This window comes from Drosophila yakuba, chromosome 3R, assembly GCF_016746365.2.
Source record: "Drosophila yakuba strain Tai18E2 chromosome 3R, Prin_Dyak_Tai18E2_2.1, whole genome shotgun sequence".
In the NCBI taxonomy this organism is placed as follows: Eukaryota; Metazoa; Arthropoda; class Insecta; order Diptera; family Drosophilidae; genus Drosophila; species Drosophila yakuba.
In genome coordinates, this window is record NC_052530.2 from 4,845,855 (window position 1) to 4,870,822 (window position 24,968).

The 24,968-nt window shown below is 41.7% G+C and overlaps 6 protein-coding genes across 12 annotated transcripts in view; 2 read left to right on the plus strand and 4 right to left on the minus strand.

Moving 5' to 3' along the window:
* Nucleotides 1-408: 408 nt before the first annotated feature.
* LOC6535566 (cyclin-Q) lies at nucleotides 409-1,868 on the plus strand. Its single transcript, XM_002096159.4, has 3 exons — nucleotides 409-772; nucleotides 835-979; nucleotides 1,042-1,868. The coding sequence occupies exons 1-3, from the start codon at nucleotides 690-692 to the stop codon at nucleotides 1,591-1,593; spliced, it is 780 nt and encodes a 259-aa protein (XP_002096195.3). The 5' UTR covers nucleotides 409-689; the 3' UTR covers nucleotides 1,594-1,868.
* Nucleotides 1,869-2,161: 293 nt separating this feature from the next.
* On the plus strand, nucleotides 2,162-3,400 carry LOC6535568 (glucosidase 2 subunit beta). Its single transcript, XM_002096161.4, has 3 exons — nucleotides 2,162-2,368; nucleotides 2,429-2,634; nucleotides 2,699-3,400. Exons 1-3 carry the CDS (start codon nucleotides 2,252-2,254, stop codon nucleotides 3,015-3,017), a joined length of 642 nt encoding a protein of 213 aa, XP_002096197.1. The 5' UTR covers nucleotides 2,162-2,251; the 3' UTR covers nucleotides 3,018-3,400.
* LOC120322009 (polyadenylate-binding protein 1-B-like) lies at nucleotides 3,378-4,962 on the minus strand. The gene has a single exon (XM_039376622.2). It carries the CDS (start codon nucleotides 4,960-4,962, stop codon nucleotides 4,600-4,602), a length of 363 nt encoding a protein of 120 aa, XP_039232556.1. The 3' UTR covers nucleotides 3,378-4,599.
* Nucleotides 4,963-5,007: 45 nt separating this feature from the next.
* On the minus strand, nucleotides 5,008-10,087 carry LOC6535569 (UPF0565 protein C2orf69 homolog). Of its 2 annotated transcripts, none has more exons than XM_039376621.1 (6): nucleotides 9,934-10,087; nucleotides 6,625-6,998; nucleotides 6,455-6,559; nucleotides 5,743-6,394; nucleotides 5,399-5,564; nucleotides 5,008-5,339 (listed from the first exon to the last, which is right to left on the minus strand). In XM_039376621.1, the coding sequence occupies exons 2-6, from the start codon at nucleotides 6,942-6,944 to the stop codon at nucleotides 5,008-5,010; spliced, it is 1,575 nt and encodes a 524-aa protein (XP_039232555.1). In that variant the 5' UTR covers nucleotides 6,945-6,998; nucleotides 9,934-10,087. The 2 variants fall into 2 exon arrangements, with proteins under 2 accessions (XP_039232555.1, XP_039232554.1); XM_039376620.2 differs by having other exon boundaries at nucleotides 5,008-5,342.
* On the minus strand, nucleotides 7,005-9,926 carry LOC6539924 (TWiK family of potassium channels protein 18). The gene has a single exon (XM_002086764.4). The coding sequence runs from the start codon at nucleotides 8,540-8,542 to the stop codon at nucleotides 7,376-7,378; it is 1,167 nt and encodes a 388-aa protein (XP_002086800.1). The 5' UTR covers nucleotides 8,543-9,926; the 3' UTR covers nucleotides 7,005-7,375.
* Nucleotides 10,088-12,179: 2,092 nt separating the features above from the next.
* Nucleotides 12,180-24,968, minus strand: part of LOC6535575 (sex determination protein fruitless) — a 133,153-nt gene continuing 120,364 nt past the window's right edge. For 4 of the 6 annotated variants that reach the window (XM_039376519.1, XM_039376521.1, XM_039376522.2 and 1 more), the window contains one exon: nucleotides 22,839-24,915. In XM_039376519.1, the coding sequence (XP_039232453.1) occupies nucleotides 23,888-24,915 (1,028 nt within the window). In that variant the 3' untranslated portion in view covers nucleotides 22,839-23,887. Of the gene's footprint in view, nucleotides 15,274-20,485; nucleotides 21,019-22,838; nucleotides 24,916-24,968 lie in introns of those variants that run through there. The other 2 variants (XM_039376523.1, XM_039376524.2) reach the window with 2 other exon arrangements.

The window sequence follows — 24,968 nt, forward strand, 5'->3', positions numbered from 1 at the left end:
TAGTTATAAATTATAAAAGGTTCAAAAAAATGTTAATGTGTTGATTTGAAGTGACAGTTATAATTACATATTTTTGGAATTTACTAATTTATTGTTATATTAAATATTAATTTATGTTTAAGAATTTTTGTTTAAGTAATTTTATTTTCTCATGTTTGAGAGAGGCTCTGGAGTCAGTGCTGAGCAACGATTACTTTATTTCGAATCTGACACGTGAAGGTAAATAAGTTTAAATATAGATTTAAATTTATGGATCGGCGCTTATTAACAATAATGTATACGGGTTGATTATCCGGTTATAACCCTTTAAAACCAAAGTAATATCCCTTATCAACACTGTGTATTTGAACAGCTGTTTGGCCTGTTAATTCTATGTACTATTTTTGAAACGACAATTGGGGTTTCGAGACCAACAACTTGGACACCCTTTTAGTTTGATCCCCATCGAACAGCTGACAGACCTTCGGACCCGTTAGATTTCCCCGATCGCCCTGCATATGATATCATATCTCCCATTACAGCGCTGCAGTTCAATCAAACCGGTTTGTCGCCTTTCGACTTTTCGGTGGTCTCAGTTCACGTTCATTTCCCAACCAGTCCAATTGCTTTTATTTTCCTCGGCAGCCAACGAAATCGTTTAAATCCACCCACCTCCATCCTTTCATTCAGTTCGGCTTGGGAATAGCAGCATGAAAAACGTTTTGGATGTTTTGTCGTTGCAGCAGCACGTGGAGTCGAACAAGGCGCAGACCATGAAGCCCATCGACTATCGGTAAGTTGGATGATTCAACCTAAAGATACCACCCATGTATATCTGTGCCACCTATGCCGCAGCAAACTGAACAAACCCGGAGTGGTGCCGATGTACATCTTTGAGTGCGCGGCCAAGTTGAAAATGAAACCACTGACGGCAGCCTGTGCAGCCATAGTGTTCCATCGTTTCTCCCGGGAGGTCAAGCCCAGTGACTACGATGAGTTCGTGAGTATACCATGCCTCAAAATCGAACCCATCTCATAAGATCAACCCTCTGGAATCCTCAGCTCATTGCCGCGTCCTCGCTGTACTTGGCTGGCAAAATCAAGGAGGACGAAAGTGTTAAGATACGCGATGTCATCAACGTGGCATATTGCACCCTGAACCGGGGCAATTCTCCGTTGGACCTGAACGATGAGTACTGGTCGATGAGGGACGCCATTGTCCAGGCCGAGCTGCTCATAACGCGCACCCTGGGCTTCGATCTGAACATAGATCTGGCCCACAAGTACTTACTGCACTACATGAAGACCCTGCAAGACTGGGTGGGCACCGAGGTGTGGAACTCGGCGCCCATCGCCAAGGCAGCCGCCTCCTATCTGCAAGACTTTCACCACAGCGCCAATATCCTGAAGTACAAGCCCACCCATGTGGCCATAGGATGCCTCTCGCTGGCCCTCCAGACCTACGGCATTCAGGTGCCGCTCACCGACGAGTCCGACGAATCCGCCATGTGGTACAAGCCCTTGGTCAAGGACTTCACCAGAGAGAACCAGTGGGAAATCATCGAGAATGTGATCGAAGTTTACAAGCATGAGGCCTTCCTGAAGGCCGCCTAATCCCTCTGAGACTGTCAAAACCATTCCTTCTTCCATCTGAACTTATTTATTTCCCATCGCACCTCATGAACCAATCTCAGATTTTACTAGACGTATGCTCAAATCTCTATTGCATTTACATCCCCTTGCCAAAAACTAATAAATCTACCGGGAATGAAATGCTTCTGTGCTCGGAGGGCGACAGTACTTTTACCTATCCCCGGAGACGATAGATATATTCCTAAAGTTTAATTGTTTATACAATGATTCAATAAACGATTGTTCTGTAAAAATTATATTTTCAGTGGGTCTATATGATTATAAAGTATTTTAAGATTTTTGGTTTTGGCGCATTTATCACAGCATTTAAAAAAAATAAAAATTACTGTACCTATAAAATGCAAATTGACAACCACTACATTATAAAGAATACAATTATATTATCATATCGAAACTTTAAACACTACAGAAATATTAAATAAGAAAGTTGTTATTATCTTTAACAAAATATTGAAATCAATCGCTCTGGTAATTATTACTTTTCCCAGGGATGGATGACAGCCCTATGCCCAAACTTAACAGTGTTGGCTAACGCTGGCATGTACAAAAACAATGCTAGTTCGTAAACAAAACATATTTTTTATACATTATTTTGCCAAAGCGAAAAAGCAAGGACAATATGCGTAAGACGTGGGTGAAGAGGGAGAATATATACTTCAAGCCCTTCTACAAGCAGAAGTCAAAGATGTTCCTGCTGCTTATCTTCCTGGTGGGGATTTCCTTTATCGCGTATCAGGTAAGAGTCTGGCAAGGAGTTGACTGCGCAAAGAGTTTAATGTGTAACCAATAACCATAGGCCTTCTCGCTGAACCAGCTGCCCGGAGTGCCCGCTCCTTGGAATCTGCAGCAGATCAAACGAAAGCACCAGCAGATGATGCAGTCTCTGGGCAGCAAGCAGCGCGACGTGGACGACTTCGATGGCGGAGGAGGGGATGCAGTTACTCCGGCAGGCGGAGAAACATTAGCTGTGGCTGGCCACGAGGATCCAATCAAGATTGTCAGGTAAATAGATGGATGGATTCTTGCTGGATTCCTGGAATTTGTAATCCTGTTCCTTTACCTTTAGGGGCACAAGACTCTTCGACTACGACGCCTACAAGCCCAACTTCGAGGGCAAGTTCCGGTGTCTGGATGGCTCCAAGGAGATTCCGTTCGATCACCTGAACGACAACTATTGCGACTGTGAGGATGACGGCAGCGATGAGCCCAGCACGAATGCCTGCACCAAGGGGCGGTTCTACTGCCGCTACCAGAAGCGTCACATCACGGGCCGGGGCCTGGATGTCTACGTGGCCAGCAGCCGAATCAATGACCACGTGTGCGACTGCTGCGACGGCAGCGACGAGTGGAGCACGGCGACCAAGTGCCCCAATGACTGTGCGTAGTTGCAGCCCGACGAGACTCCCATTCCTCTTCCAACTCCTCCACCTGTGCACCCAGGACACCAATCTCAAGGATGAAGCTGTCTGGCGCATCACAAGCGATATTTTTTGTACGAGTACAATAGAATTGTAATTTATTTTAAAATAAGTAGATTGAATAAAAAAAACAAATTCCAAGAAGTACAATGGGGCCAGTTCTAGTTTTCACATTCAAAGAATCCGATGGTCGCATCCTTCGCTGTCCACGCATCTCAAAATGATTTTATGTGTTCAAATTGTTTAAAAGTATAATTAATTTGGCGCCAGAGCAGCTGTAAGATAAAATCTTTGGAGATATGTGAAAACAAGAAAATTCCCCATTGCTCAAATTGGTCATTTTATCCATATATGCTTATTCATTTTATTACCAGACTCACAAAAATCAGTAGAATTTACATTGGGAATTCTTTTTTGTTTTTTGCCTGACTTTCTCTGCACCTTTTTGCTTTCAAATTCGCAGAATTTTCATTTATAATGTTTAATTTACATCTATGACCTTCTGTAATTTTAGATAATAGGGTTCTTGCCTAAAAATGTTTTGTGCATTTTAATCTGTAAAATGTACACCGCAAACTCTAAAGCAATTTTGAACTGCAAATTCTACAAGGTACGAAATTTTGTGTGTAATTATTCCCTTATATGCACAGTAAGTTTTACTGGATCCTCTCGGTTTGCTGGCTTTCTTGTCTTGGTTGGATAAGCGGAAGCGGTAATGATCTCCATATCGATATATTTAGTTTAAGGAACGCGCGCCATTACAATTATTTCTCGGATCTGAATTGGCGAAATTCGCTTTATTCGCATTGAGTACTTCTTTGACTTGCCCAGCACAATCAGAAAAAACTACGTCTATGCCTGGCGAGAAGATTGCTTTCGCCGCCGACTCTCGTCTCACAAATTTGATACTTTGCCCCCAGTTTGCGATGGAAACCGGGGATTAACCTAAGTAAAGTACATTTTTTTTTTGTGGTTTTCTTTTCAGTTGCAACTTAAAGTAAGCTTACGTACGCTAAGTAATACTTAATCAGAGGGCTTGTGGGTATGTGATTTAGGTTGTTTAGATTTATGCGTCTGTGCGAATGATGTATAAATTCATTGGGGTACTTAAAACGAAAATTGCTTGAGACACGCTACGATTACAGTGGTTGCTCTACGAAGTTTATATTATGTGCGCAAATCACAAATCTTTTTCAATTACAAATAAATAGCATAGAGTGTTTTTATAAAATAAGAGAGGTCTTTAAAATCAGCATATATATAAATACACATATATATATATATATTCGGATTATGTATATTATTGCACTGATGAGATTTTGCTTTCAGTTTAGGGTGAATTACGAAAATGAGATGAGCAGAGATACAAAATACAAAAAAAAAATGGGAATAAATAAATACATATACAAAAAAAGAAGGGACGAAACACTGGACATATAATATAGGACGTGGAAAGTGTGACTCAACTTAAGCTAAGTGCTGATTTTGCTGGTGGTTCTAAGAAACGTTCTCTCGTACAAGTATACATAGATATAGTTAGGCTACAGATCTAACGGCAAAGCGTATAATACAATTTCTGCAGTTTGCGTTTCGAGCGACACTGATGATGATGGTGGTGCGAGTAGTGATGTGAGTGGTGGTGGTGGTGATGCCTGTAAGATGTTGCCGGATGGTGATGGTGGCGCGCCTGTGGCGGCTGCTGCGGTTGCTGTTGTTGCATATGGCTGTGGTGATGATTATTTACAAGGCTCGCGGACGAGGCGCTTAGGGCCACCGCCGACGAGATCAGGGCCGCAGCCAGGCGCGAAGAGGAGGCCAGGGCAAGCTCCGGAGCGGCAGCCAGCAGCTGTTGGTGGTGATGGCGCAGCTGCGCCACCTGCTGACGCTTGAGGGCGGCGGTTCCCTTGCGCATCGCATGCAAGCGACGCCTGTGGTGATGCGGATGCAGTTGCAGCTGTCACTTTGCCTCCTCGCCGGCTTCCAACAGATTGTTGCTACCATTGTTGGTGGCGGCCACCGCCGCCGAAGACTGCTCACTGTTTCCGGCTCCCTGCTGCTGCTGGATTTGCTGTTGCTGCTGGTTGAGCGCATGCACGTGCTGGCAAAAGGCCTGAAGCACCTCGAAGTGGGTCATCAGATTCGCCGGCTGGTTGTCGTAGTGTAAGTGCCGGGTGATCGGCGCATTCAGCCTCCGTAGCATCTCCGTGAATAGCTTTTCCTCCTTTCTAATCCAGGGGCGACGATCATCCTGCACCTGATAGGGCGTCAGGTGCACATGGATGTTCATGCCTGCTTAAAGAGTCCCACCCGTTAGTTGACTTAACTTGACATTTGCTCTCTCCACTTACCCATTCGCGTTAGTGTTTCCAGCAAACTTCGGGATGTGATCCATGTGTTCTTTTGGCCCCCGTGGCCGCCATCCAGCCAGTACATGTCTGAAATTCGGGAGAGAAGGCGGCACATGCTGCTGTCGTCGGGCGTAAGAGTTTTCAGATAGTGAAACTCGTAGATGAACTAAAAATAAAAATGAAAAAGGAGATAAGTAAGGTCAGAGGAATTATGGCCACAACCCTCAGACTCCGATTCAGCGTTTAGATGTATACTCTTCCCGCTTTGTCGACACTTCTGAAAAGGATGGGAGCTGGCGCATTGGCGGGTGGGTCAACTAGTTAACGAACCAAACGCGACTCACTTGATTGAGCACGACGCAGCCCTTGCTAAAGCCAATCAGCACCAGCTTGGATTTGTCCAGATTGAGGTTCTCCCGCCACCAAAGCGGATTGCTGTCGCTGGTTGCCGTGCATGTGGAGGTGCCCATGGCCGAGGCTGTTGTTGCAGTGGCAGCAGGAGCCTGCCTCGTACCACAATCGTTGTTGTAGTGCTCCACATTGTTGGTGGGATTTATCGCCGTAGTAGGAGAAGTCATTTTTATGGCCGCCGGCGTTTGCTGCTGCTGTTGCAGCTGCTGGTTGTTCACTTGCTCTTGGTGGTTGTTCACACTATCTTCGTTGCCGCCACCGCCGATGTTGCCATTATTCCCGGACACATTGTTCACTGCCTCTGGAACTTCATTGCCCACTATGGGAAATATTACTGCCCCATCCGCGTCGACTGTGATATTCTCCTGCACCTGCAGTATGTCAATGTCCATCTCCTGGCTGCTGTCGTTGGCCGGTGCCGATTGTGAGTTGGACTCCGAGGTGACCGTGGCATTGGATAGTGTTAGAGCTGCGGCCGCGGCAGCAGCAGCCACTGCCGCAGCAGCTGCCGCTGCCTGGGCGGCCTGATCCAGGATTTCGTTCTCTGGTATGGAGATCAGGCGCTGCGATAGATTCTGAAGCAGTCTGTGGGGATGAACCATAGTTTTCATAAGAGCTCTCTTAAATAGTACATTGTGCACCTACTTTTCTAAGTGCTGGAGGGCATGATTCATGGGCGTGTGATCTGGAACTCCTGCGTTGTTGCCCCTCACAAAGTTGTCAAAGCAACTAAAGGTCTTAAACTCCATGCTGCACGGGTAAATGCGGATTTTTTAAAGAAATTTAATATTAATATATGCAAAAAAAAAACTCACCGCACGGGCCGGATGACGATTATGTGTGACCGGGGAAAGGCCTCGCGCAGGAGGATAGCCGAGTTTTCGAGGTTGTATTTCATGTAGCCCCGGCTGTCGCGGTTCGTCTCCATGCTCTCCGGGAAGTCCTGGACGTCCCCACCAAAGTAGATTATGGCCGTGGAGTCCTCCGGCACGTGCACCGAGTGCTGGCGCACAATTGGCGGGCAGTAGACGATGTCATTGGCCCGGTTCTGGAATCCGGCCACGGAAAAGATGCGGAATGGGCCGGCCGAAGTGCTTGGCGTGCACAGACGCTCCCCGCTGCCGCCGCCAAGCATGCCCTCGAAGTTACGGATCCGCTCTTGCAGTTGCAGGAATTGATCAATGGTGAGCTGCAGGGTCGAATGGGTTCATAAGGGATTACTTGCTGGGCAGGGCAAATAAGGGATTAACCACCAATCGCAGCATCATTTTCACAGCTCACACACAAAAGCTAGTTTTGAAAACATTCCCAAACTGTCAAATCTATAAGTACCCCAATATCTTTCTAGATTTTTGAATAGAATAACTGATGGCATCCAATATCTATGATGTACTTCATTACTGGTTTTTAAACCTAAAGGTAAATACAATCTTATAATAAACTTGCTTTTTCTTTTGTTCCTTTGAGATAGAACAATTTGGGATTAGTGATATATAAATCTAATTAAGGACGCCGGTTTTGAAAACTTTGTAAATTACTCGCAGCTTCTAACTATCTATTTGTATCCTAGTAGTAGTCATCCTCGTACGCATCCCTAGGATTCCCGCAGCAGCCGACGAAACGCAGCCGAGTATCCTCCATGCAAAGTTTTGCATCCTCGCGCATCTCGCGCGCCTTTAGGCGCACCTCTTCGCGCATCAGGTTGCGACACATGGCCACCAAACCCATGCCCAACAGCATGTAGACAAAGTTAATGGCCAATTTGGAGTGCTGATCGGCGGCCACGGACTGCAGCTGGGCCAACTCGGCAGGATCGGCTGAAATGTCTTCCTGCAACTTTTGCGTTGCTGCATTCACATCCGCAGTGGTGGTCAGCGAGGCACCCGGCACAAAGTCGCCAAATCCAATCTTGCACAGCGAGGTCATGCAAAAGTAGAAGCTGTTCAGTAAGCTCCACCTCTCCCAGTTGGCAAACATCACGGTGCCGGTGAGGACGTAAAAGAATATGACCCACAGACATGCGGTTGACGGTACAATAACCTTTTTGCGTGTCAGGCTGACACCGCCCTCAAGGGCGTCTATCCGATCCAGGCGCGGGTGCTCCTGGGTGCAGTCGTGCAGGGAACGGTAGAGAAACTTAAACGATCTAGCCAGCACTCTGCCCATGTTGAGGAAGTACAGAATGTACAGAGGTATGCCAAAAGTGGCATAGATCACGGTTAATCCTTTGCCCCACGGAGTTCGGGGCACCATGTTGCCGTAGCCAATCATGGTTATAACCGAGAGACAGAACATCAGGGCAGCCGGAAAGCTCCAGATCTGCTCTGGACTTCTTCCCACATAGCCGTGTTTGACGACTCCGGCTATTTGCGCCTGGTACTCCCTCAGTACCTTGTTAGTGGCCTCTGTCCAGAGCCTTCGATCGATAATGTTGTGCTCCTCCGTGATGCTCCACAGCTTCTGGGAGCAGTTCTGGCGCAGCTCCATCACAAGGCCAGCCGTCTTGTCCTCAAACTGCCGCTCGATGTGCATGAAGGCAAATGCCCCACAAATGGCATAGATTACGATCAGGGCGCCCACGCCCACCTGGGTGCACATAAAGGTGACGAAGTTCCGGCAGCAGCGTTTTACCCGTTTGCGCGGCTGGTTGCTCGGCGTAGAGGAAACACTCGATGCCCCTCCCATGCCCCCAGTTCCACCGGGAGATGGTTTCCTCTGAAATTTGCTGGCCATTTCAATAGCTTGTGGATTGCATAACCGATTCGACGGACTCCGGATATCTCCCTTCTGGTCGAAAGGCCTTAAAGACCGACGGTGTGCAATTAATTGGACAGTTATCGATTCCCAATCTGATTTAGAGCACAGCGAGTGTGGAAATCAGCAAGTTGTCTAAAAATAGACCCACGCCTTTGCACGGCATATTTTCCACAAGATCAAACGAAAGATTTTCCCGACTGCACACAACCGATCAATGCGGGCGCCAAAATTCAACTGGTGGAAATCTGTTCCGAGGGAAAATCTCCCAAGAGCCAGAGAGCGAAAGAGCGGAAAGGCAGTGGAAAGGCGAATCTATGGAAAACAAATATTGCGGCTCAGCTATTTATGCCAGCAAAGTGCTTGCGGTTCTAAATAAGGCCATTTACGTCAAAATTATGGACGGGGCAATCAAGACATCACTGTGGTGCAGGTGCAATATAGAGCATTTCTGTAGCGAAAAATAGTTATGAATTGGTGGACTATGACTAAGCATCTTATAACTTATTAAGCATCTTCTCACCGATTTCGAAAAATACATTGAAATACCCATTAATATGTCATAACGACTAATGGGAAGATCATCAGAGATAATGATCATCATAAATGTGCAATGGAGAGTGTAAATTTGGTCCTAAATAAAGATTTAACTGATGTTATCTCAGCAACACTAATTCTATAAAAGTTCCTGCACAGAAGAAAACTCCATGGAACAGCAGTAATATTTCGACGTTGGGATACACATATGTACATATTTTTCCGACAATTTCGCGCAATTAGCGAACCCTAAAGATGCACCTCCTTACAATAATTTCGCAATTTTCCGAGAGGGATAGACGGCTAGCTGTTGGTCGTAAAAGTTAAGGCACTTTGATTAACGACGGTGTGTGTGGTGGAACAGACGGCAAGAGCTTTTGGGAATCTCGGAATCGGAATCTAATTTAGTATCAGATTCGGGCACTATTTTTACGGCGGGACGATAAATCAAAACGGGGAAGAGCATCCGCCATCGAGTAACAACAATAAAAACGGGGCCTGCCAAACAAACTATTCGTAAATATAAACAAAGAATTAAAAAACGAAAGCAGAGAACGCACTCAAACACACACGCATGCATAGGCGGCTGTGCTGATAGAGAAGAAGAGGAAGAGGGATCAAATACGCAAAAACGGAGGGTGAAAATGCGTAGCGAAGAGATAGATTTTTTCAATACCAGCGCACTCGCATTCACACACACGCACGCTAACTCGCTGCTGCTGCACACTCACACTCACACAGTTAAAATTTCACAAAAAGTTTATGCAAAATTTTCCGGTGGATTGCACTCTGCAATTACCGTTGCAATTCACCTGCACTTCTCCGCTACTTACGCTGTTTATTCTCGTTAATCGTTGCGCGTGAAAATTTTGGCGTTCTGACTGCTCTTCCCGCGTATTTCCCGTATTCCCTCTTCGTCTGTTTTTCTTTTATCTTACGTCTGTGTTTTCGCAACTAGAGCAGCCAGAACTATCGATGGCACTATCGGTGCTTTGTGTCCGTCGATAGTTTTGGTTCTATTGGGGAGCGCAAAAACCAGCCGTTTTTTATTTTTTATTTCCCATTGTTTTATCCTCATCTGCACAGTATTTTTAAAAAGTTTTAAATTTGAATTTGTTCTTAAGCACCTGGTATATATATAGTTGCTACCTATCGATATTTCACTTGCGGTCACTCTAACTGCCGAAAATAACGATTGTTAGAGTGCCCAGCGATCGTATTTTGTATAATCATTGAGCGGCATATCAGGTATTGGCGGGCTCATCTTCAACATTCAAAAAGTTAGAAACATCAAAACTACGGAAAATGTTTTGGACATTAAGTTGATTTATTCCAACAATAAAATAAAATTCGTTTGACAACTCTTATGTAAATATTTTGTATTTAGGTTATAAAATGTGTTATTACAACAACTAAGAGGCTTGACCTAACATATTTGTGTACTTTTTCACTAAAAAAGATTTAGTTGCTACTTTTTTTTTGGTATAAATATAGTTTTAAGTTCAAAATGAATATTTTTTTTTTAAATTTAAACAAATTTTTTAATTTTAAATTTTACAACAATAATGTCATTCGTTTAAGAAGAACTTCTTGCTCCGTTTTGTTTCTGAATTGAATATATTTTATATTAGAGCATGAAACAAATTACGGCAGAAAATAAAACAACGATAAATGTGTTACTTAAGCGTTTGGTACTCGTATTATGTTTCACCTATAATAATATAACATAAATGAAATAAATGTTTTTTCCGTAATATTTCCATAAATCTTACTGTTGTTAGCCTGGCTTTGAAATCTTACATCAAAATACAGCAAATTGCAATAATTTTAATAAAAATAAATCATTTTTATATTTTAATTTAATTCCACTAATTGTATAAATATTTAAACTTCCATTGAAACATAAATTATTAAAAATCAATGTAAACTGCTAAACTGACATTGACAATTTTAATTTTGAAACAAAGAAGTCGTAGGAATTTGTACATCAACTTTACTTGTTATCAAAACAATAGATGAAATCCGATTTATACATTTACTTTAACATAAATTTAAAAGAATTGTTTAGAATTAATGAAATTAAACAAATATTTGTTGTGAAAGACAATGCTTACTTTGAGTTTACTAAACCTTAAGCCATAACTTGATTTTTAAAGGATCTGTACTTCTTATACCCGTTACTCGTAGAGTAAAAGGGTATACTAGATTCGTTGAAAAGTAACAGGCAGAAGGAAGCGTTTCCGACCATATAAAGTATATATATTCTTGATCAGGATCAATAGTCGAGTCGATCTGGCCATGTCCGTCTGTCTGTCCGTCTGTCTGTCTGTCCGTCCGTATGAACGCTGAGATCTCAGCAACTACAAAAGCTAGAAAGTTTAGATTAAGTATACAGACTCCAGAGACATAGACGCAGCGCAAGTTTGTCGATTCAGGTTGCCACGCCCACTCTAACGCCCACAAACCGCCCAAAACTGCCACGCCCACATTTTTGAAAAATGTTTTAATATTTTTTCATTTTTGCATTGGTCTTGTAAATTTCTATCGATTTGCAAAAAAAACTTTTTGCCACGCCCACTCTAACGCCCGCAAACCGCCAAAAACTGTCAGTGTTGAAGACTCTCCTTCGGACTTCCACTATCTGAGTAACAGGTATCAGATAGTCGGGGAACTCGACTATAGCGTTCTCTCTTGTTTCAATTAAAGTTGCTCATTGATTCAATACATCGATGCATAAAAATTCATTAAGAAAGCAAACTAGCTTTTGTGCAGCGAAGTAAATGTACTTTTACCTATGGCAGCAGACAATAGCTATTGAAATACCTTTATAGTTTAGCTTACCAAGTTCGACCAATTACTTACCTCGTCACCAAAATAGCAATCCACAGAGGTTTTGGTGTCTGAAAAATTAAATTTCCATCCGCAACTCCGACCCACACCACAAAATCCAAGGGCTCCAATCCCAACCCCAAACCAAAACAAAAACCTAACTATTTGAATTGTGCTTCCAAGTAGGGACGTGGTCATAAAGGGCAGAACATGAAACGAGTGTAGTTGATATATGTAATAATAATAATCATAAATTTTATTTGGTTTTATTCGCTGCTTCGCTTGACATTTAAATGCTGCTAGTGAATTATATTTTGATTTTAATTTGAATAAATTTGAAATATATATATTTGTTGCTTGATATATATATATAGATCTAATGGATTGATTTATTTAAACTGGTAGACGACGAAAACTGTTAATAATATTTTTCATTGCCGCAGTGTGCCGCGATTTGGCCACTGCACTGCAACATTTGTATTTGTATATTGATTAATTGAGTTTGTAACTGTAGAGGAAAAATAAATTACAACTCACTGTTGTTTTGTATTTGCGCGTGACGATTGTAGATCATTTGGAATCTGTGATATATATATTCCAGACCCGATTCCACAGAGCAACCCTTTATCAACCAATCTTTGGTAGCTCTTCTTCCAATCGGCCGATTACAAGTGGATGTATAAAAATATTTCGGTTACAATTTATGCTTATTTATGGAAAAAGGTTAGAAAAATCCAGCTAGACTCCTTTTAGCTCCTTTTAGCTTCTCTAGTAGTTTGCTTATCGTTTCTGACTGCTTGGTTTCGTTTGTTTTTTGTTTATAATTTCATATTTATTACATTTTTGGTACATAAATCTGTGTGTAGTAGTGGTTTGCCTTAACATCTGTGCTATTTTTGCTTTCTTGTTTTCAATTTTGCGGTAGTTTATTGGCTTTAAGTTTCTCAACTCAATCAACTTATACCTTATAACTAAATAAAATAAAATTATGATCTCTGTGTGTACATATTTTCGAATGGATATATACACACTCACATACACGTAATTTAAAATTAGGAAATCAAAAAAGATTTTAAAGTTAAGTAAAATAGAGTTTAAAGAATAACTAGAAAGTAATTTTATACATTTTGTGCTTTGGACCGAAAGATAACAATTTTGAATAGTTCTATAACAAAAATCCTCTAAATAAATATGCAAAAGGCAGCAACCTTAGCCAAATGTTGCTACTCCCTTAAGACATATCATCGTATTTAGTTACTTTTTTTTGTAAAGTTTTGTGCCAAAAATATCACATTTAATTTTATGTTTTATGTGTTATGTTATGGGGTTCTGTTTCTAAATTTATTTTGCGTCGAAACATAATTTTGTCTATCACAAAATGTTTAAAATTAATTACTTTTGCCGTCTCTGCGGGGGCGTTTTGGTTATGGTAATCAAAGGGCCAAATAATCGATTAGAAAAATAGAATTAATCCGTTCAATTTCTTGCCAATTGAGCAGACTAATAAGCAATTTAAAAATATAATTTATATAAATTTTTTCAATCATTTCATTTTTTTGTAGATTTTTGTGATATGGTTTTTTCTTGTATAGCCTTCATATCAACTAACATTCTTTTCTTGTGGACTCATATACGTTTAGTACACTTTAACTAAGTAAACGTTTGACCATAAATATAAACAAGCTTAACAAAAAAGTGAGGTGGTTCAAGTGGTTCGAGCTAATCCTAAAATCTTCCACTTAACGCGTAGGACAAAATCAAAAGTGTGATAGAGAACACAAAAAACAGAGGGAAACATTGGTAAACATATATGTGGTACTTTATGTACTATATAAGTGCTAATGGTCTACGTAGACTAAAATTAAGCAATCAACAATAAAACTGAAATGCATTTGAGGTATATGAAAATTTCTTTGTAGTTGGTTGAGTAGCCCTCATCCGTTGCCTACTCTGCAGAACATATCGGTTAACACTACGATCTAAACATTAAACAGTAAAGTTAACTAAAACCTAATGTGACCTTCGTATGAGTAGTATTTGTGGGTGACTGTTGCTGTGGTGGCTGATCCTCATGCTCATCCTTATCTTCATCCGCATCCTCCTCCTCCTGCTGGTGACCCGGCGTGATGGGGTCGTGACCCCGATCTGCTGACCGAGTCAGCGAATCATGAATCAGCTCAAAACGATTCTCCTTGACTTTCTGTCTCTATTATTAGTGTAGTTATTACATTATAGTTTTAGGAAACAACATTTAGAAACCTTCGAAACGGTTTGTTGTGGCTGTGGAAAACTTTTCCGCCTTCGCTGCCCCTCTATACAGGGTATATCCTTCTCCTTGACTCGCAACTGAAACCTTTTCCTAATCTGCCTTAGTTATACACATTTATAAATTGATGGGACGATTGTGTCAAAGTTTACCAATAAGTTTAGTTAAGATTATCAATATACTTGTGTTTTACGCGTTTTGCCATAGCATCTTCGGTTCTACTAGTTTGGGTTATGGTTATTGCTTGGATAGCTAGTGGGTAATGTACAGACGACGACTAAATGCAAGAAAAATCCACCTAAAACTGCAGCGATTTACAATAAACTATCGCTGTAGCTGTATCTATTGCTGTAGTTGCTATAGTTGCTGATGTAGTAAGCTGGTTGCTGTTGCTGCTGATGCGGGTGATGCTGCGGCTGATGCTGCTGATGCTGCTGTTGATGCTGCTGTTGATGCTGCTGCTGCTGCTTCTGCTTATGATGCGGCTGTTGCTGCTGCTGGTAAAGCTGGCGGTGATGGGCTGCACTTGGGCCCCGGCCACGCCCTTAAATGGACGAGTTCAGCTTGAGCAGGCGGTCCGGATGCTTGACCCGCAGATGGGAGCGCAGCGTATCGATCCTGCTGTAGGTGGCCGGGCAGTAGGGACACATGGACCGCTGGGCGGTGTGGGAGTGAAAGTGGTGCCAGCGGTTGGTCACCTCCTTGCCGCAGGAGCGGCACCGCCACATGGTGCCCGGATCGCGGGACGGCGTGAACATGTTGTGGTACGACATGGTGTGATGTGAGTTATGGCCTGCTGCTCCAGTTGCTCCGCCGGCTCCTCCGCCGGCTCCCACTCCTCCCGCTCCGCCCGCTACCGATCCTGCTCCTCCGGCACTGTTCTGCGCATTGCCCGATCCCTGATTGCCATAACCAAGCGCCGAGGGACCGTTGTGCCCGTTGCCGGCGGCGATGTAGTGCAGAGGATGGTACTCGCGTTTCAGGGCCGCCGACAGGTGCATCCCGAAAGGGGGCGGCGGGGGCGAGGCCGACGACGAGGTCGACAGGGGGGTCGACAGGTGGTGGCGGGCGCTGGTGCCTGCGGTTCGAGAACGAGAAATAGAAGAACAGAACACACAACAGCCCGTCGAGCGGGACGAAAATCAGCCCAGAGAAATAGATTTCTTTGATTTTTTCAATTTTTTGTTTGGATTGCTTTTTGTTTTTTGTCGTATAATAGTCAGATTGAGAGAGAGAGAGAGAGAGAGAGATAGTGGGTGGTGGGTAGGTGGTGTACTAGTGAGTGTGTGAGAGAGACAGACGGAGAAAGAGGGCGAGACAGAGATAGGCAGAGTTTCGCTTTGTGAGCTAAAAACAAATATACTTATGCGGCATAATAAAAATATATCAAAACTAAACTAGGAAACTAAGGAGGAAGTACACAAAAATTAGGTAGTCCTTAAAAACAAACAAACGTCACTAACTACAATCAAGCAACTTATATCAATCAACGGAAAATATACATAAATGAGTGACTAACACAAGGGATTTCGATCGATTCTGCGTCTCCTCACATATTTCAGCGTGCAAATGAAATATTCAATACTCGTTTAATAATAAAGTTCGTAGATTAAATTTAGAGGTATATGTGGAGAATATAAATGCGGGCTCGTTTGCTAAAACTAAGCGTTTGTAAAATATTTTTATGTGAACAGTGCACGCGATAAGTAGGCAACGTTTTTAAATAGCTTGCACTTGAGTTGTCATTTCGAAAACGTGGCTTACTTTTCCAATGCACTGTTCAGTTACAAATTAACTTATAAAATGCCTCCGTTTGTTCCTGCCATGTCATTTCTTTCGGCTATCGATATGTATCATTATTATACCGTTGTATACAAATAAAATTAGTCACAATCGACGCATATGTGTAGATGTTTGTAAAAATAATTATTTTATAGCACAAATGTGGGCAACAATTCTTTATGATCAAATGAAGGTTTCGGGTGCTTGGCACATTTTCCCCGTACAGTCGTATTTCTTCAATACCAATTATTTTTTGGGTGTAACTCATTTGTGCAAAGAATCGTCTTAGCTTACACTTAGCGAATTCGGGCTGAAACTGATACAATATATATATTTATATTTATTCAAATAAAGGTAGGGTACTCGTAAATGTGGAAAATTGGTTAACAAATTCAACCAATAATATTAAAAAAAAAAAAACAGGAAATTGGGCCGAGGTTGAAAATTCTCTATGCGAATGTGTGTGTGTGTGTGCGCGCATGAGTGCAGGTGAGTGTGTTGGTTGGTTTTGTATAGGTATTGGTATTGATACTGGTATATAGTAGAGTAGGTGGCATATAGGTCCTTAGACATTAGTTCGATTTTTTATGGGCACCCCTAACATCGTTGGAAGCACAATTCAAAGCTCACAGCAAACCGGGATTCAAAGATTCGGTTTCGGAGTCAGAGGATCAAAAATAATAAAGTGATCACCATTTGGTTTTGTTTCCATAAAATTCAATTTATTTGATTTAGTTTTGATTTTTGTATTGTTTCATTTGTGTGTGTGTGTGTAGTGTGTGTGTGGGTGTGTAATTGTGTGAGATTGGTACATCTGCCTGTTCTTCATTTATAGTTTTATGATTTTATACGGTTTATGTTTGTCTTGTTTAGTAATTCAATTTGTTTCCATTGAAAGGCGGCCATAATAGATAGAATGTTTATTAAAAATTGTTTTAAAAAATATTGTAATATATATTTATACGTGTATATATAAATTTTAACAAATGCTGCAAACATTTCGTGGGCTTGCTTCAATTTGCTTAACTTTAATTAAACTGATTTCATTTTTTTCTGCGTTTTTCTATTTTTGTTTTTTGCTTTCAACATTTTGCTGTTGCTGCTGCCGCTACTGTTGTTGTTTTTTATAAATAAAACTAAAAATAGTTTGTATTGCATTTATTATTAATACAAAAATTAGATTAAACTAAGTTTACATTGAAACTAGCACGTCATTAAAATTAGGGGTTCAAACCACTCCTGATCGACTGCAAGAATGCTGTTAAAAGTTGGTTAAACGAAGTCAAAGTCAAGGAAAAATCGAAATCAAAATCGAAATCAATCAATTAATGAACTCAAAATGGTTCGAAAAGGCAACAAAATAAATATGAGAGTGTTTTTCAAATGGGGCTGTGTGTGATTTGTGTGTGGGTGGTGTGCTCGGTAAATTGATTAGCTTTATGACATTTATTGTAAATAGACACAGAAATCGTAGCGAAAAGTTACCATTAACTAACTGCTCTGCTGCTATATCAGACGTATATATATTTATTCATAGTGATATGCTAACACTTATTTTCTTTGCTGGTGGTGTCTCTCCCCATTTTGCGACATTGAAAAGGACTTTGAATATCCCTCGGGTTAATTGGGGGGGGCTTAGCACCGCTTTGTATTTACATATCCTTTGTGTGTTTAGTTCTTGTGTTTTTTACTTGCGTAATTCAAGTGGTTGGCATTTGCGTGGTCAACATCATTCATCATTCACCATTCATCGATATTCATCCATCATCATCTTCCTGCACCTTAAACGAAAACTAGTCATATTGCACATACGATACGATTCAAGGAGGACTGGCTTCCTCCTTTCACTCCCTCTCGTTCTACTCGGTATACTTTAAAGTATATTTGGATTTAGCACCATTTTGCATACCACACTAATGATAGAATTCTCTCGATTGTTTTTTAAAAAACTTCAATGCTCTACTCTCCTGCTTAATTAACATAATTTCAATTTGTAATGTGTGGGTGTGTTTCTTGTGTGTATGGGTGTGTGTATATGTTTAGTTTTACTATAGTTATCACATCATATATAGATAAATTTCTTAAATTTTTGTTAACAAAACAGCGTTAAAAATAAACATTAAACAAACATTAAGTCGGGGGCAGTATTTGATGTAGCATTATTAATAATGTAAATTTAATTCCTAAACATTTCATGTTAAGAAGTAGAACAAATAAATATTATGAATATGTGTGTATATAACATATAACTATATATTTTATAGAATTATGCACTAATTCCTTAGGCAATTAGACCTTTCTGTGTGTATGTGTGTGTCTGCATATGCATATGCATGTGCATATGCTCGTGTTTGTGTGTTCGTGTGTGCGCACCAATATCTGGGATTTGGCAATCAATGTACAACAACAAATTACAAAAACTTATTTAAATATACATTAACTAGCAGAATTCGGGGGAGAATTTTCAATCATATTTACACCGCAAGAAGAGTCTGCCAAATCAATATTAGCCCACGCAAGTGTGCATATAAGTAGGTATTTTATATCATATAGACTGGATAACAAACTCCGCCACATGCATTGACAATTTGATCTGGCGATGTTATCGCTAACTATAATACATCAGATCAGATCGGATCAGATCGGATCATATAAGATGATCGGTTTGGATTGGATCAATCGGCAATCGCTCACTTCGAGACTCATTCGCACACTCCCGTAATGGTTATAAATAAATTAACATTAGTTTAGAATCCGTAATCAGTGAATTAGTGTAGTTTAGTTTAGTTTAGTTAAGATTAGATTAGTTTAAAACTGCTTCGCCAAGATAAGGGCTACCGTAATGCATGTCTTCAGGGTTAACTAACATCGATCAAACGCACCGATTTGTACATCATAGATACATCTAAACTCGTTTGCAGAAAAAATCCCACTAAATGGGGTTCTGGTTTTTTGAGGGTCGATTAAGTCGAGCAACGTTATTATTCTATTTTACAATTGTTGTTATTAGGCGTAAAACACGACATCCATTAGATCGTAATCGTAATTAATGATACATTTATATAAAACAGTAAAATGGTTAGGTTAGCAGCATAGAAATCTCTCGTTAAAATGTCTTCAATGTTCGGTGTTTGCTCCTAACTTGCTTTTCCTATAGAGTATCAGAGTGATTTCCGGGTGGGTGGGTTAGTGTGGTTTTCTGCATGTAGTTTCTGTTTGGATTGTGCGGTCTGGGTTGTGGCTGTGGGTGTGGGAGTGGGTGGGCAGATACTAGTGTTAAATGCAACAACGAACAGGTGCAAGTAGAGAGGGTGCAGCCAAGGAAGTTGGCACTACCACCAAGAGATTTTGGCACAAATGTCTGACAGGTCCAACGATTTTAGTTCGTAAAATTTTTAATTCCATATATAGTATGAGTAGCTTCGAAATACAATTAATTTAAGCTTATGTTTAGTTTTAAGCTTTTTTGTTTGTTGGTTTTGTTTCTTGTAAATATTTGAGTGCTGCTAGTTAAAACCTTTTGCTTTCCACCCTCTGCTTTCAGCTGGCTTGGAAACCCTTTTGCTTGTGCCATGAACAAGACTTTTGCAATTAAAACTCCACTGCGAATAATTCTCCTACTATACTCTACACTGCATACTGTATACTACTCTATACTGTATACTGTATATAAGTGCGTGTGGGTGACTGCAACATCCGTATCTAGTTGAAACCTGGACAATGTGTCGCTTCCTGCACCGATCAGCATTGGATTCCTCCTCGCAGCCGAAAGTGCATCCTCTCCTTTCCAATCTACACGCCTACATAATTGACAAACAAATTTGGCTTACCCTTATATCGATTCAACATTTAAGATCTTATTCGCTTTTCTCGTCTAAATTACATTTGCTTTGAGTATCAATTGGTTGCTGTTGCTGCGGTTACTGCTGCTGCTGCTGCTGATGTTGCTAGTCCTGCTGCCTTTTGCTGTAGTTCCTAGTGCTGTGGTTAGCATAGCTATTGTTATTAATATTATTACTAGTAGTAGTAGTTGTAGTAGCTTCCATTTGATTGGCATTCGTGGGCTCGCCGCTGCGGTTGCTGTTACTATTGCTGTTGTTGTTGTTGCTGCTGTTGCTGTTGCTAATGTTATTGGTGTTGCTATTGCACAAAGTTTCTTGGGGATCGTAGGGCGCCAGCTGCTTCAGCTGCTCCATGTATCGCTCAAAGCTCAGCCTCATCTGCTGCTCCTCCTCCAGCTCATTGTCGCTTTCATCGATGATGATCGTCTGTGCAGGCGGAAGTTGCTGCTGGCGTCGATTTTGCTGCTGCTGCTGCTGTTGCCGCATGTTGCAGTTGCTGATGGGTAGCTGCTGCTGCTGTGGCTGCTGCTGCTGCTGCTGATGTTGCTGGTAGTAATAGTCGCGGGCATAGAAGTTGAAGGGCTGAGCCTTGCGATGGGGCTGCTGCTTGAGGTTGGGTTCGTCGGGACGCCAGGCGCCGTAGTTCCAGCCCAAGTACTGACTGTATCATTCACTTGTGGCATTGTGTTGCTGCTGCTGGTGGTGTTGCGGCTGCAGTTGCAGCATGTGCTGCTGCGCGAGGGCATGGAGTTGCTGCTGCGACTGCTGCTGCTGTTGCTGCTGTTGCGACTGCTGGTGTTGCTGCTGCTGCTGGTGCTGGTGTTGCTGCTGCTGTTGCTGCTGCTGTTGCGCTGCGTTAAAGGCCGCCGCGGCTGCCGCTGCCATCGCCGCTTGGGAGGCCACCGCCAACTGGCTGGCCGTGGGCGTGGCAGCCGCCCCCACCGCCGAGGAGGACATTAGGTTGTCGAACTTGCGCGTATCTGGATTGTACATGGGATGCTTGAACTTGCAGTGGGTGCGCAAGTTGTCGCTGCGCGTGTAGGTGGCCCGGCACAGCGGACACTCGAAGCGGCCTGGAAAGTGGACGTGGTAGTGGTTGCGAATGTGGGTGACGACCTTGCCGCACAGCTTGCAACGGTGCAGGTTGCAGCCGCCCGAGAGGCGCTCAAAAGTTAGCCGCATGTGCCAGGCCTTGGAGCCTGCGCCATTAATTATTTAATTTATTTCAATTATTCGATCGATTGCATTTTCATTCGATTTGTTTGTTATTTTGTATTTATTATGGGTTATTGCATTTTTGGATTCGATTTGGTTTTCGTTTTCGGTTTTTTTTATTAATTCGTTCGTTCAAACGCGCAAAGAAAAAAAGAAGAGAAAAACAATTTTGTTGTTGGTGATTCACAGAAACAGAAAAATCATTTTTATAATAATTCTTAAACTGTATAATTAGATGGTTTTCAGAGTCTGCGTGTGAGTGTGTGTTTATGGTTTTTTGGTGTGTTTATGCGTGTATGTTTGGTTTTCTGGTAGTAAATTCGTAATATCTGCTTTCTTTCTGCCATGGAAAGAATGATTACAACTGAAAAACGAATGATTGTTAAATCAATTTTGTTCATTTCCCTGAGACATGGTGTTATGTGGGGCAGACACTCTGCTTGGTTCGGGATTATCCGGGATTATATGTATTAAATTTTTCGCAATCAAATTTGGTTACACCCAAAAAATCGGCAAATATATAGTTAAAAATTTGTTCTTTTTTCCATGGGGTTTCGAGAATTTGGAAACAGCACTTTTGAACGGGAGGGGAAAATCATTATTGCTTTGTAAAAAGGATGATTGAATTCAAACGATTTATGGTCCAAGGCCATGGGTTCACTTAAAATATTCTACGGGAGTTATTTACAATAATCAGTGCAGCGACTGAATTGGATATTGAGGAACCCAAACCATATTTTAAATTTATGTATGTATGTATATATATGAAAATGATTCGTGTTGAGACACTTAAAAGGGATCTAGTAGTGTAATGTTCTATATAGTTTTCAATAGATGATTGTCGGATCCGATTCAGTTTCGTTTTCAGTTTAGCTTCTATGTTAATTTCTTGTCAAGAGAGCCCAAGAACCGTATTAGTGTCTAGTTTTGTCACTGTTTTCGAGGGGTTTTTGCGGAGGGCGTGGTGTTTCTTGTTTGGCAAATGTACATAAGTTGGAGGCAGGCAGAGAGTGAGCGAGAGGGTCGAGGGTCAGTGGAGGGCCATCAAAACGCAGATGAGGTTAAAAAATGAGACAAAACAAGTATTTTAAATGACTGATATAGGATGAAGACTAACGAAATAACTGTAGCGCAGCAACGTGGATATGAAAAGATAAATCGCATACTGTATATCGAACATCGAATGTAATTTATCGTTTATCGAACACATTTCATTCAACACCCCTCCTGCCTGGCGAAAACAAAAACAAATTTAGATCCTCGTCCAAAACGAGACAGACTGCATACAATATATATATAGAGCGAGAACAAGACAGAGTGAGACAGACCGAGTTTAAGAGAGAGAGAGAGAGAAATAGAGCTATAGAGTAGGATAGATATATCGAGTGAGTGAGTGAGTGTAGGCAAGTGTTTTGTTTAAGAGTTTAAATAACTAAAACAAATTTTCAATCGTTTGGCCAATTCCTGTTTTTTTTTTGTTTGAATTCTTTAGTTGTTCAAATTTGTAGCTTTTCGTTTTAGATAAAATCATAATACATAAATCAGATATATAAATTTAACTTAGTAAACATAAGTCTAAATTATAGGGGAGAGGTATTTGTGCTTAAAGTAGATCTTAAAAATTTCAACTTACCGTTAAGAGAGTGCGCTTGATGTTTTAAAATATTTTTTTAATTTGGACTCGTTTTAACTCGGATTGAAAAAAAATTATGGATTATGTTTATAATTATATTTTAATTGTGTTTAGTTGTTTTTAGTACCTAGGGTTTTGTATTTGCTTTTTATTGAATGAAAAGAACTGGAATTTGATTTGAAAGAGATTTATTAAGTAAAGTTAAAGATGTTAAATATTGATTTATCCGTTTCACAATATATGTACTTGTATGTATATCTGTATTTAAGTGTTAATTAATTGGATTCATTGCTTGATTGGTGACTATATCTAATGTTTAAGTACATCTTTCGATAAAATCTGATCTGAATTTGTTCTTTAGCAAAGCACTGATTTTCAGCGCTTCATAATAAACTATTTATAGTTTTAGCAACTTCAATCAACTTCGGTGGGTGTTTTGCCAAAGATATAGATCAGAAGAGCGTCCAACTTCAGTAAGCCGATATTTTTCTCTGGGGCTCTGGCCAATCAGTTTGAAATTGGACGCTATCTGAAGGTCATTTATTTTATTCTATTAGATCAGAAGTGAGAAAAATCGTGTGTTACTACGGAGCGTAACAGAGATAGAAAAATATTTAATTCCAATATTCTTGACTGTGGTTTGAATATCGCTTTATTTTTCTCACTCGTTGCTTGCTGTTGCAATTTATTTTATTCAACTATCTTCCTGCGACCTTAGGGTCTATGGACTAGAAGAGAGATTAGCTAATATGGCACAAAATGACACGAACAAAAATTAGTCAACATTCACTACAGCACATGTTAAGTTAGTAAAATAATAATAACTGACGCGGATATCGATTGGAATTCTACATATAATACTTGTCAAAGTTCCTCCACTGAGTACTGGTCGCGGTATTTCTATATCGATATAATAATCCATTTGGTTTGCTAGTGTCCTACAAAAAAGCATCTAGAGGTTAAGACGATTTAACAATAAGTAGTTCAAAGTCTTGAAATCAACTACGTGTAGCAAAGGTTCTGTTTTTTTCTTTTTGTTTTTTGTTTCTGATATATATAGATATAGATATACACCCAACTGATGGCTATTGGCTCCTCACACTGGATTACGTATACGTTTGCTTGATTTTTGGTTACTTAAAACACGCTAGTTGTGAAAACCATATGATCTGTTACTGATTTTTGATTTGATTTGTTTTGCTGCCTGCCTAGAGAAGTGATCACATATGTACATAGTGGCTAAAGAATCGATCCTTGATGTCCGCGTGCTTGATCTTACAGTGCGCCTTCATATTGTCCCTGCGGGTGAACTTCTGCCCGCAAACGGGACACTCATGACTCTGGGGTCGATGGATATTGGCGTGGTGCCAGCGGTTGGACACGATCTTGTTGCAACTAACGCATCTGTACAGAGTGGGCAGTGTGCCCGACAGCTGGACGAACAAAGTAGAGTAGTCAATGTTGTGATCCCGCCGATTTGCCGCCGCAGCAGCTGCCGCAGCCACCGCCGCCGCCGACGAGGTGGACCCAGTGGAACTGGAGCTCGGTTGCGGCGAGACCGCAGACGTGGCTACTGAAGCTGGTGCGGATATGGCTGATCCCGACGCAGATCCTGCTATTGACACCGAGACTGATCCCGCACCCGCAACAGAGGCAGGTGGATAGTGGGGTGAGCCCTGCGAGTGGCTGGGATGTGGTGCTGGTGGCGGATGCTGGTGGTGTTGGTGGTTGGCGTGACCGTGGCTGTGGTAACTGCTCAAGTCCAACTGCTGCACCGCTCCATTGCTGGCCAGGTAGGTCTGGTTGCTGACCACGGGTGGTGAGTAAGCCGCCTCGGCGGGGCAATCTATTAGGGATCGGTGGTGCGGATGATGTGGCGGATAGTGGGACATCAGGTGCTGCTGGCGACTGCATCGTATGGCGCGCATGTTGAGCTCCTTGCACTTGTACTCGCAATTGTAGCCACCGTCCACATAGACATCCGATCCCGATCCGGAGGCCGCCTCTTCATCCGGATGCGGAGGAGCATAAACCACCGCCCTTCTGTACTTGGGTGGCGTGGCATGGTAGGTCGCCTCCTTCATCTCCTCCGGTTCCTGCTCATCGCCCGCATCCATCTCACGACCGCGATCCACAACGACCTCCTCGATAACGCCTGGATCGTCGTCGTGCTCCCGATGGATTCGATCCAGTTCCCGATCCGGATGACGTAGGTGGTCGTGCTTAATGTTAAAACACTTGACGCGACCTGCAAACATTTGCTTGGTTCATATTAGGCGTCATCACTGTGGGGGTGGGAAC